This window comes from Crinia signifera, chromosome 2 (assembly GCF_055691185.1).
Source record: "Crinia signifera chromosome 2, ASM5569118v1, whole genome shotgun sequence".
Taxonomy (NCBI): domain Eukaryota; kingdom Metazoa; phylum Chordata; class Amphibia; order Anura; family Myobatrachidae; genus Crinia; species Crinia signifera.
Genome location: NC_139218.1, coordinates 278,331,940 through 278,344,465, shown reverse-complemented (window position 1 = coordinate 278,344,465; position 12,526 = coordinate 278,331,940). Strand labels below are relative to the sequence as shown.

The 12,526-nt window shown below is 45.2% G+C and overlaps 1 protein-coding gene across 1 annotated transcript in view; it reads right to left on the bottom strand.

Annotated features, from left to right (window-relative positions):
- The window catches only part of COL4A2 (collagen type IV alpha 2 chain), a 189,559-nt gene that overhangs the window by 150,767 nt on the left and 26,266 nt on the right, over positions 1 to 12,526 (bottom strand). Inside the window, exon 4 of the mRNA XM_083168671.1 lies at positions 3,379 to 3,459. Within this exon, the coding sequence (XP_083024797.1) occupies positions 3,379 to 3,459 (81 nt within the window). The remainder of the gene's footprint in view (positions 1 to 3,378; positions 3,460 to 12,526) is intronic.

Sequence of the window (12,526 nt, the reverse complement as noted above, 5' to 3'; positions counted from 1 at the left end):
TCAGTAAGCACTATATAATATTCCATGCATTTAGCTACCGTATATACTCGAGTATAAGTCGACCCGAATATAAGCCGAGGCACCTAATTTTACAACAAAAAACTGGGAAAACGTATTGACTCAAGTGGGACCCTCACTCGAATATAAGCCGAGGGGGGCTTTTTCAGCAAAAAAAAATGTTCTGAAAAAGTAGGCTTATACTCGAGTATATATGGTAGTAATTTTGTAAATTGCTGGCCGTAAAAGAGAAGCATAATATGGTTCACTCATTGCTGATTATTATTATCATCAACATTACAAACCAAATAGTACACTTTTTCCTGGAATAACCTTTTCGTAGCTAAATAAACATGAAGAAAGCATATAAACTATTTGCATCTCAAGAAATAAATGTTATGTACACATATAATCTTGCACTCAGCTAAGTAAGTGGAATATGTCATGTAAATTTGACATTTATATTATTTTACACTGATGTTTCTTTAATGTCATAATATGTTATTTAAGTGCCTCTTATTCTTGGAAATTTTGTTTACTCTGGAAAACAAACTCTTTTCTTGCCAATAAAGCATTCAGTCAGGTCAGAATGATTTATGGTCAAAGTAATAGAAGAAGCAGTTCCAAGGTCTTCATTGCAAATGCTCACTAAAGAATTTCCCACAACTTTCATGTTGAAAGAAGGAATTCTGGGCTAAGTCCTAAAGTCTTAGGGCGGGTACACACTACAGTACACAATGGGCCTGATTCAGACCTGGTCGCTAGACTGTGAGTATTAAGGGCCCAGCACATGCGCACAGCGTACCATACACAGTTTTTTTAAAACTCAATCGGACCCAATATTTTCACAAATTGGCCGGTGTGTACTCACTACATCGCTAGCATCCGCTGTCATCTGTATAGTACATGTAGCTAAATTGGGGAATGTCACTAGCGATGCCATTCATGGTCCTGCTTACCCAATGATGCTATTCATGGTCCTGCTCACTCTGTTGCTGCCGGCATCAGCGGGAGTGTGGGGGACACCGCTGGTCACAAATTAAACCCTTATATAAAGCTTATTTTATGTGTTACTATATTCAACAAAAGAGGCCATGTTTTCCACAAAGCAAATAAACAGTAATTTACACAATTCATTTGTAGATATCCATCATCAAAAGAAGAATTCAGGGTCGATCCTATTGAGTGCGGAATCATCACAGCACTGGGCACACTTTATGGCGGGCTGAATTAGCTTACAAGCGCTCACACCTCCATAGGGGTTCAAGCAAGTTTAAGCGAATTGCGCCCAGTGAAGGATGTGAAATCGGCCTGAAATGGGTGCCCAATCCCGGGGCTATTTTTCAATCCCGGGATTCAGGATTGAAAAATGCCTAATCCCGGGATTCCCGGGATACCCGGGATTGAGTTCGTCAATATAATGACGAACTTTAGTCCCCCCCAAACCCAGTCTAACTCACCCGGCCATTGCTGCGGGAGCCGGGCAGTGATGTTCAGAGGCCGGTGGCTTTCATTGGGGGCTGTGTGCGGGTGGTCTGGAGGCGGGCAGATGTGCGGTAGCCGGGCAGCGGTGGTCTGGAGGCCTGCAGATGTGCGGGAGACTGACGTCGCAGTACCCGGGCAGCAGTGAATGCACAGGTACCTAGCGGTGAGCGTGCACGGAGCATCAGATGCGCTGCGCAGCGTGACCTCTGACATCAGGTCACGCTGCACGCAGCCACAGAGCAGCGCGCCGGGGTTTGAGAGAAGCCGGGCAGCGTCTGAGCTGGTCTCAGCACTGCCCGACATTAGATTTGCGCATGCGCAGGCCAATCCCGCAATCCCGGGATTGGAACATCCAATCCCGGGATTCAAATCCCGGTGTTTTTAGGGCCAAATCCCGGGATCCCGCCGATCCCGAGATTGGCCACCCTAGTGACTAGGTTGACACCTAAGAATGGTTGACATTGATAGATGCTCTTATTTTAAGTGCTTTGGAAAAGAAGCCCCTATGCAGTCTGCTGCTTGAATATGTGCATTATGATCAGTGCAAGCTTGCACCAGCATACACTGGTGTGGCCTCATACTGTATATCTATCCACAATACGCCATATGGTGCCCAAAGCCCAGAGCGATTGATATGAGGTGTTGCATCTTTTTCTTGATATGTTGTGTCATATGCATGGTAAAAGAAAAGTAAATTGCAGATAAGGCAAAACAAAACTTGGTGTGAGAAACAGCTGCACTGCTGAATTGTAGCAGTTTGTATTAAAATTTCAGACTCAGGGTGGAATGAAAAATGCAGTGAAAAACCTGTTTACGGGGGTTTTACCGCATTTTTTAATGTATCATTGGCCGGCTGCCAAGTTTTCACCGCGGAGGGTAATGCCATCTTTTTCTGGTCTTACCCTATAGAAGCCTTATGGGCTTCTTACCGAGACCCTGCCGACCTCCGCCACCTTGCACTGTCATTGCTGGCCCCCCACACCTGCTGTCCAGGTATTCTCCTGCTGTGCTTCCCAGAACCAGTGACCTCCTCCTCCCTAGCAACACCAACTTCCTATTCTGGGTGCAGGGAGGAGGAGGAGCCTGGAAGTCCCTGCAGCCATCTGCAGCTGGAGGCTCCCGGGGGACCCTCTCATCCGGCAACAGCTGCTTCACAAAGAGCAGCTTATTGTTATTGTTAATTTTTTTAGTGTCATTGCGATGCAGGGCCGGATGTGTTTCGCATTGTTTATACATCCGGCCCTTAGCCACACCCAGATGTACAAATGTCGCACATCAAATCTATCAGAGCAATCTAGCAAAGTAGTTTTGTCGGTTTAAGATGAATTATTTGTGCAAATATTTTGAGCAAATAAGATGAATGGTGCATAGTGCCCGTTTCACCGACATGCAGCGCCACAACAGAGCTATTTTCTAACCTATGCTGATTAAAAGATGCGATGCACTAATAATAAGGGAAGTAAGGCAGTGCATTTAGTATATAAAGGACACGTCACTCAGCTCCGTCTGCAACATACAGTTCCGGTCACCCACCAAGCCAAATGCAGGTGGCATGGGCAGTCCCGATGATGCCCCAGGGCCTTGTGCCACTGGAGGTGGCACTATTTGCCAATCATTTTTTTAACTTTGTGAAAATCTTTATATTGGCCTCCGCACATTACTAAGTGTCTCGTACCAGTCAGACTGGGAGATGTAGAGCAAAAAGTTACAGTATGCTTTCTACCAATTTTAGAAACATTTCACATGACATTTGGGCCAATTTCATAAAGCACAAAAGGAGCTAAGAGAGCTAGATATGTATTGTACTAAGCATAGGTATGCTGTGTTTAACACAGGTCCACTGACAAAATGTTTACTGGCACAACAATAATAATAAATTAGCTTTCTGGTACTTACACGGCTGCCCTTCTCTGGCAAACACTGACAACCTTCACTGCAATCTCTTCCTCCACAGGGTCCTGTATACGACTTGCCACCCTAAAATAAGAACATACAAAATATATTAAATTCAAGAAAAGTATTAAAGAGCATACAATGGAAATAAAAAAAAAACGTGGATCAATGCAGTATAATGTTAGGAACAGTTGGAGATAGTGAAATATATCTAAATTTTCTACAAGTACAAAAAAGAATGCAATGCCATCTAAGTGATTATCAGCACTGCCCACACACCAAGGTACCTCTGCTATGTCACTCGAATGGAGATTTTTAATGAAGAGTGATTGTAAGGAAATGACCATCTGGGGTAGTAATGGGGAGTGGTTTTGTGGCCATTTAGGTGGCATGTATCTGCTTTCAGTTGCTATAATGTATGTAGAGAAGTATGGCACCATAGTTGCTTCTCCGGCAGCCAAGTCTGCGTAACCATAGACTTATCTGAGGATACAATATTCCTTGTTATTGCATTGGTGCTGCAGCTACTAATGACTTTGCAATGACTCCGATGGGCTTCTATGGTCTTTTCTGGGCGGCAGCTTGACTTGCAATGTTTACCAATTCAATAACCTAAAAACTTGCAGCTGCATCGGCAAGTGTGTACAAACATGACTTAGGCCCCGTGTTCCACAATTTTTACCTTACCTACTTTTTCACCCGCATGAAAAAAAACTATGCAAGTTAGGAATTCAATTGCAAATGTAATTTTTGTTCACCATCAAAATGTCTAGCGGCAGTGTAAGTAAGTGTGTGCCAGCAGGAACCTGGTATCATTCAGTAAGTGGTGGCTGTGTCAATAAGGTGTATCTGTCTCAGTAAGTGTGTTTTTGTCAGTACGTGTTGTCTATGTGTATCAGTAAGGAGATGTGTCACTAAGTTGTATCTGTGTCATTAAAGGGTGTTTGTCAGCTAGTATGTATGCTAATGTGCCAATAATTGGTGTCAATAAGGGGTATCTCTACTTACAGTAAGTGGTATCTGTGTCAATAAGTGCATGTGTGTGTTTGTGTGTCAGTATGTGGTATCTGTTAATAAGTGGTGTCTGTGTCAAGTGTATGTGTCAGTAAGTGGTGTCCATGTCAGTAAATGTGTTTGTGTTAGTAAGTTGCGTCTCTGTCAGCTCCAAACTGTCATGTCACATGCTGTGTTTGAAAAATGACAGGTAGCATAGGCGTGCGCACTTAGAGTGTTAGGGGTGCACAGGCACCCCCTAATGCTGTGCCCGCCCTTATAAACCCTCCCTGCCGCTACCAACCAGCAATACCTTTTACCAAAGACTTTTGCTTTTTAGAACTGTATTCTATTAAAAGAAGAGCCCATCATTCAATTATGTGTGTTTTGCATTGTTAATTGTACTAGACCACGGGTGTCAAACACAAGGCCCGCGGGCCAAATCCGGCCCGCCAGACCTCGTCATGTGGCCCGCGCGAGGAGATAGCACGCAGGGCAGTGTGTCCCAGCTTCTGCCTAGGCCACCTCCTCTCACCCACCCCACCGCGGCCGCCTTACCTGTTCCTCCACTGTCGGCGGCCATGTTCCTGTAGGCACATATGTATGCGGCTACAGAAACATGGCCGCCGGCCTCCACGGCTACGTGGAGGAGGGCCCGGCCGCCTGTTCTCTCTGATGCCCGGCAGTGACAGACACTGTGTGGGGACGTCATGACGATGACGCCGCCCGCCCATGCGTCTGTAGAGAAGTAGGAGCAGGCAAGGAAGCTGGACCGGGAGTCGGGGACAGTATGGCCGCAGCAAGCAGTGAAGCAAAGCTGAAAGCTGCAGCAGCTGCAGGACAGATGGAGAAACAGTAAGTGAGGATGAGGATCACACTCACAATAAAAAAAATATATATATCTGAGGTGTCCCCGTGTATAATAATAATGCCATGACACCACAGGCTGCTCCTCCTGTATAATCATTTATGTGTCATGGCATTACTTTTATTATATTATACAGGGGGAGCAGTCTGTGGTATCATGGCATTATTATTATACAGGGGGAGCAGCCTGTGGTGTCATGGCATTCATTTTATATTATACAGGGGGAGCAGCCTGTGGTGTCATGGCATTATAATTATACAGGGGGACCTACAGATACAACCGGCCCTTTGAGGGTGACCAAACTGCTGATGTGGCCCCCGATGAATTTGAGTTTGACACCCCTGTACTAGACCATTGTCATATCACTACATTCCTGCATCATCCATATATGTTTTTGACTTTATTTGCATGAACTGTTACAGAGAGTAATAAGAAGATTAAAAACTGACTGAAATAGGCAGGAGATTATGTTGTGGCTGAGAGACTTTTATATTGTAGTGAGTGCCAATAGATGATGGTAGAAACGCCTGATTGGTGGTGTTAGACGCACCCAATGGGTGTTGTTAGACATGCGTGGCGGTGCACCCCCTAATAAAATGTGCTGCGCATGTCTTTGACAGGTAGGAGCTGATTGGTTGGTGGCTTATCACTCTCCATTTATCACTTATCAAGGCTTAGTACATCTCACCCTCTAATGCTGCTTTCACACCGCAATACTTGCTTTGACCCGTTTTTTTAAACGTTTCTTAAAACGGGTCAGAGCAAGTTAATCTCCTTTCACATTGCATGTTGTAAACGGTATATTACTGGTTAATTACCATTTTTGTACCTTTCACATTGAACCCGTTTTCACCCATTCCCTGGTACCTGGCCACCACCCACCCCCCTTCGCCCCTGGTACTTGCCAGCACTCCCCCTGGTACTTGCCAGCGCATCCCCCCCGGTACTTGCCAGCGCTCCCTCCTCCCCTGGTACTTGCCAGCTCTCCCCCCCCCGGTACTTACCAGCACATCCCCCCCTGGTACTTACCAGCACTCCTGCCACCCCTGTAGCACTACTAGTTCAAATCCGCTGCAGGGACCCCGCCGATGGGACCCCTTCAATCACTGCCCATTCGCCGAATGGACCCCTCTGCCTCCTCAGCAATGCATGGACCCCGCTGCCCAGATCCCCGTGGGATGGCAAGTACCAGGGGAGGGGGGATCGCTGGCAAGTACATGGGGGGGGGGAGGGGGGATGCACTGGCAAGTACCTGGGGGGGAGGTGAATGCGCTGGCAAGTACCAGCGGAGGGGGACCGCTGTGGGATCCAAAATACCAGTTCATACCCATTCACACTGCAAAAATAACGGGTCTGAACCGTGTCGGATACTTCTTTTTCACCGTTTTGAATTACCGGTTTTCTTGAACCGGTAATTTAAAATTGGCGCGTTCACACTGCAGCTATAACCACTTTGAACGGCTAACAATCGGCAAATTACATTTATAGCTGCGGTGTGAAAGGGGAATAAGTGAAAAGTGAGGATTTTGCCCATAGCAGCAAAACAGATACTGTCTAGCATTTTGATTTTTTTAGGATGCAATAGAGAAATGATAGAATCTGACTGTTTACTATGGGCAACATCCCCAATTTAAAATATTGAAGCTTTAGTACATTTACCCCTTTTTGGCAATAAGTGTGTGTGTATATCAGTAAGCAGTGTCAGTGTATGTGTCATTAACGCGTGTCAGTAAGTGTGTCTGTATCAGTGTGTTTGTGTCAGTAAGGGGTGTCTGTGTCAGCAAGGGTTAGCTATCAGTAAGAGGTGTCTGTGTGACAGTAGGGAGTGTCTGTGTCTGTAAGGCAGTGTATGTGCAAGCAGTTATGGGGTCAGTGTGTGTTTGTGTGTGGTTTTTGGGAAGTATGTGTGCAGCTATGGGGCAGTGCAGTGTCGTAACAATAGAGGGTGAAGAGGGTGCACTTGCTATGGGGCCCTGCCATTTAGGGAGCCCATGGGCCCAACAAGGAACCCCCTGCACCCCCCTGGGGCTTTTTTCTTCATTGCAGCAGGGTGTGGCAAGCGTGCTAGGCACTAGCAGTAATAGCTACAGGAGGCACTGCCCAGCCACTGATAACCCCCCCCCCCCTCCCACCCCAGTCGGCATGAATGGCAGCAGGGTATCAAGAAAATGCTCATAACCCCTTCTCCCTCCTGCCAGTAGAGACAGCAGTGTCACCTAGCAGTCACCATAGACATCAGCACCGATCGTCACCATGGACGGACCCACCGACCTCTACTGTGCCAGACCGCCAGCAGCTCCATGGAAACCAGCACCAGTAGCGACGTGCTCATCCTGCTGGCCTACTGTAAGTGCACTGTGGTGGTGGTGGGTTGTGCAGTGTGTGTGTGTGTGTGTGGGGGAAGGGTTATGATGGACTGTGCAATATGGTTAAAAAAAAACTGCAGGGGGGCCCTTAACCCTTTGAATGCCAACATATCTGTGGGAGATGCTCAACATATCCACTAAAAATGCCAGCGTCGCTCACATTTGTTATATAAATTCAAATAAAAAAATGTTGTGTAAAAAAAAAATTATATTTCATATATACAGTAAGGTAAACATTACAGGTCATTATGATTAATAAAAATGTTTGCTTGCCAATTTTCACATGTGTATGTGTCTGTGCGTCTATTACGTGTCTCAATGTGCAGCTATGCAAGCAGTGTGTATGAGGCTATTGGAGCAGTGTGTGCACAACTGGGTGTGGATTATTATATAGTCTCTAGAAAGACAGTCAATAGGTCAACCACAAAAGGTTGACATGCAATAGGTCAACAGGGTCCAAAGGTCAACATGGGAAAGGTCGACAGGGTCAAAAAGGTCGAGATGAAAAAGGTAGACACATGAAAATGTTGACATGAGTTTACATTTTTTGGGTATCATTGTCGACACCTGTCCCCATTGTCCAAAATTAGTGTAACATGAACCCTCACAATACTCGTGGCTTTGGGCTTGGTGCCACGATACACTCGGCACACTATTATATTCTCCCTCTATGCTGACATGGACGGTAGTAAGAACAAGCCGGCTTAAAAAATAAAATCATGAAAAATTCATGTCGACCTTTTCATGTTGATTTTTTGATCCTGTCTCCCTTTTGACCTTGTCGACATATTTTCATGATGAACTTTTGACCCTGTTAACATACTGCATGTCAACCTTTTGGGGTAGACCTATTGGCTGTCTATCTAGACAATGTAGACCTATCAACCAGAACCATGCTCATCTATAGGGGCAATGTGTGTGTAACTTAGGGTTGCCTACCCTCTGGGAATGGCCGGAAAGCTCCTGAAAATCAGGTTCACCTCCCAGGCCCCTAAAAAGATGGACAAGTCCCCTGCAATGGCGGCAGACTCCCACTACCCCCCCCCCTCAGCAGGGGGTCCCCGGGGACCAGACGACACAAACCACATTATGTGACACCTCCCCCGCTGTGTAATGCCTGTAATACCGGCATTACACAGTGAGGGCATGGCCACAATGATGCAACCGCAATGACCATGCCCCCTCCAATGAGTCTTTGGTAGCCCCACCCCTGACCACACTATTTTGCTAACTGACCTCTCCTGGAGAGTGCAGCCCAAAAGTTATCTACCCTGGTGTAACTGCAGGAAGTTGGGGAGAGGGGGCCCATATTAATATCTTGCTTAGGGCTCCCTGGTGTCTAATTCCAGGTCTGCCCCTTGCATTGAAACATGGTTTGCCCAGGTGGAAAGTGACTTATTTTTGCATACTTTGTTCTCAGCTGTAAATTAGCCCCACTACCAACAACTATAAGGAAGATTTCCCCATGGCATAACAACCATAGCAATTTAACCATATAGAGCTACATCTACCTCTATAAAATTCAGTTAATAATGAAACAACATAGCACTGCTTCTCATTCCTTATATACCATAGAGGCACAGACAGTGTCTGCTGGAGAACACAATTATTCCATAGTATAGTATCTATAAAATACAATATGACTAAACCAGCAGAAATGAATGAAATGATGAAAAGAAGAATTATTGTCTATTGGATTTTGTTTCATGGGTGTCTGTGAATAGTCTATTGTTTTTTTTGCTCACACTTAATACAAAGCATCAATTCAAAGTGCAAAAACATATCTTTAAGGCACATTAACTGTCTTTTCCACTGTCTTGTTACAAGAACAGGACATTCTGTTTTACTATAGGCAGCAATAAGACATGTCTGGTATAAGCTATAAATGCTGTACTCTGTAGAGTTTATGTCAAAAAGCACATTTAGGTTTTTCAGATAAACACTAACGTTTAGTGCCAACATTATCTGATCCACTTGGTTAATTTCAAAATTTTTGACTTCCACGCCTTCTTTTCTGGGTACTTGTGTATTATCACAGCGCCCAAGATTTCCATCGTAGGGCATCGTATTGATCGCATTGCATCGCAGCGATCGCATGCGATAATGCGATGCAATGCGATGCAATGCGATTTGACCCGATTTTTTATTGTACAGGGACCCTGATGGGTGATTGCTATGATAAGTGATTACTATGACGGGTGATTACTATGTCAAATGCACCCCCATTGTCAACGCCAACCCAAAGCGTGGCGAGCGCAGCAAGCCCGTGAGGGGCGGCGGTACGCGTCCTCCAACCTTTTCATACCCCCACTATCCACGTCGGCGTGGAGTTGATTTTAGATAGTGTGGCGAGTGCAGCGAGCCACCAAGCCCGAAGTGTGGCGAGCGGACGCGGATTACTTCACATGTATTCCGCGGCCCCTCGTGGGGTTCGCTGCGCTCGCCATGCTTCGGGCTCGGTGGCTCGCCACACTATCTAAAATCAACTTCACGCCGATGTGGATAGTGGGGGTTTGAAAACGGTCGGAGGACGCGTACCGCCGCCCCTAGCCATGCTTCCGGTTGGCGTTGATAGTGGGGGTGGTATTAACAATGGGGGTGCATTTAACATAGTAATCACCCATCAGGGTGCTTGTACAATTAAAAATCGCATTGCATCACATGCCATTTTAATAGCGTGCGATGCAATGCGATATTTTATTGTACAGTGCGGGTCTTTGGACCCGAAAATCGTGTCCCATCGCATCCCATCGCATACCTTAATTAGTGGTATGCGATGGGCGCCGTGATAATACACAAGTACCCTTTTCTGTTGCATAATCAATATTTTGGAGCTGTATTGGAGTGTACGACTACTGTCCATAAAGTGGTGGTTAACCCTGAGAGGAGGTATTTGCTTGCATGTGCTCGACTTGCTTGAATAAGCTGTAAGGCTTTATTTAATACATTTAATTGCACATTTGAAGCTAGCAAATAAGACGAGGGGTGTACGATTTGTATACGATCTGCTGGGAAGTGCCGCCGTGAAACTACACAAGTACCAAAACTACTACAACTAATATTCTCAGGGCAACACAATGAAACACTTGTGCCTGCTGTTGGAAAGACATGTGAATGACAGAGAAGAATGAGAAGACAAAATAGACACAACACATTGATGATGACAAGTTTTGCTCTTCAGTAAGCACTATTAACACAGTTGTGCTGCTTTATTTATTCTTTCAAAGCTCCCTGACCATTAACGATCTATAAGAGGACAGGTTATGTGGAAATTATGGATTCCCTAACATTGGAAAAGTTTTCGTTTTATTTGGATTTTTGGTGCTTATGTAGTAACTGGGCTGCCGATTTTGAAGTCGGGTCCATCGCATCGCATCGCACCCGACCATATCGCATGCGATGCGATGCGATGGACCCGATTTTTCCATAGGATTCAATGTTAAAATGGACTGAGTTCATTTTAACATGGAATTCAATGGGAAAAGGGGTCCTTTTCATACCCCTACTATCCAAGTGGGCATGGAGTTGGATATAAACCTGTGGCGAGCGTAGCGAGCCACCGAGCCCGAAGCGTGGCGAGCGTAGCGAGCCCCGCGAGGGGACACAGAATACCGTCCCCTCGCGGGGCTCGCTTCGCTCGCCACGCTTCGGGCTCGGTGGCTCGCTACGCTCGCCACAGGTTTATATCCAACTACATGCCCACTTGGATAGTAGGGGTATGAAAAGGACCCCTTTATCCCATTGAATTTCATGTTAAAATGGACTCAGTCCATTTTAACATTGAATCCTATGGAAAAATCGGGTCATCGCATCGCATGCGATATGGTCGTATGCGATGCGATGCGATATCGCATCGCATCTGATTGTATGCCTTAACTTAAGGCATACAATCAAAAAATCGGTAGCCCAGATACTACATAAGTACCGCATTTTTAAATAATTTCTTTAAAGTAACTGAAGATTAAAACCCATTGTAAGAATATTAGATAATGCAATTTGAGATACCGAAACAACAGTTCTGGTAAAACAGGGTGTAGATCATAGGTTCGACAGTGTCTAGGTCAACAGTCAATATGTTGACTCCAAAACGGTCAACTTGAACAAGATCGACACTGGAAAATGTCAATTTAAGTAAAATGTCAACAGAGAAAAGGTTGACATGAGTTTATTTTGCTTTTTTTTTTGTTTCAGTGTTGGACCCCCAATATCGACTTTCACTTGGCTTGCTTCACTCATGCTCAGCACATTTTACCATTCCCAATCATAGTCCACGTGGATGATAAAGTATAAAAAAGTTAAAAACTTGTGAACTCTTCATGTCTCCAATATTGCCATGTAAACCTTTTGCTAGTGCAGAAATGTTGACTATGTCATCCTAGACACTATTGACCTATCATCCGGATACCATAAAAAGATACTTCCAAATACAGTAGTTCAGACTATTGTTATATTTACTAGTTAAAAGCCCATTAAATGATGGCTTCTGCAATGTACTTTCACCTTGAACAGTGACAGTGCTACCTTCTGTGTTTGTGCATGTGTGAGAAAAAGATGTAGTTTTACTCTCTTCCTGCAGATGGCAGTGTTTCGGAGACTCATGGACACTAGATAAACATATGGTTAAGTAACTACATAAAATATATTTAATATACAGTTAAAAGAAAATATTTAGCTATATGGCAACTCTTCAGGATAAGTCTTTTGCCCCCCATACACGGTCCGTTAATCGGATCCGTTCTGTACTTAAACAGTACACATCGGATCGGATCGCATCCCTAGTGCATGCAGTGTGCATGCACTGCGATCCGATCCGATGTGTACCTAGTACAAAAAGTATGTGCAGCACATACTTTTTGTACCGTACTATGTGATGCGCGGGAGCGCGCATCGCATAGTACAGAACGGAGCCCTACACAACGGACCG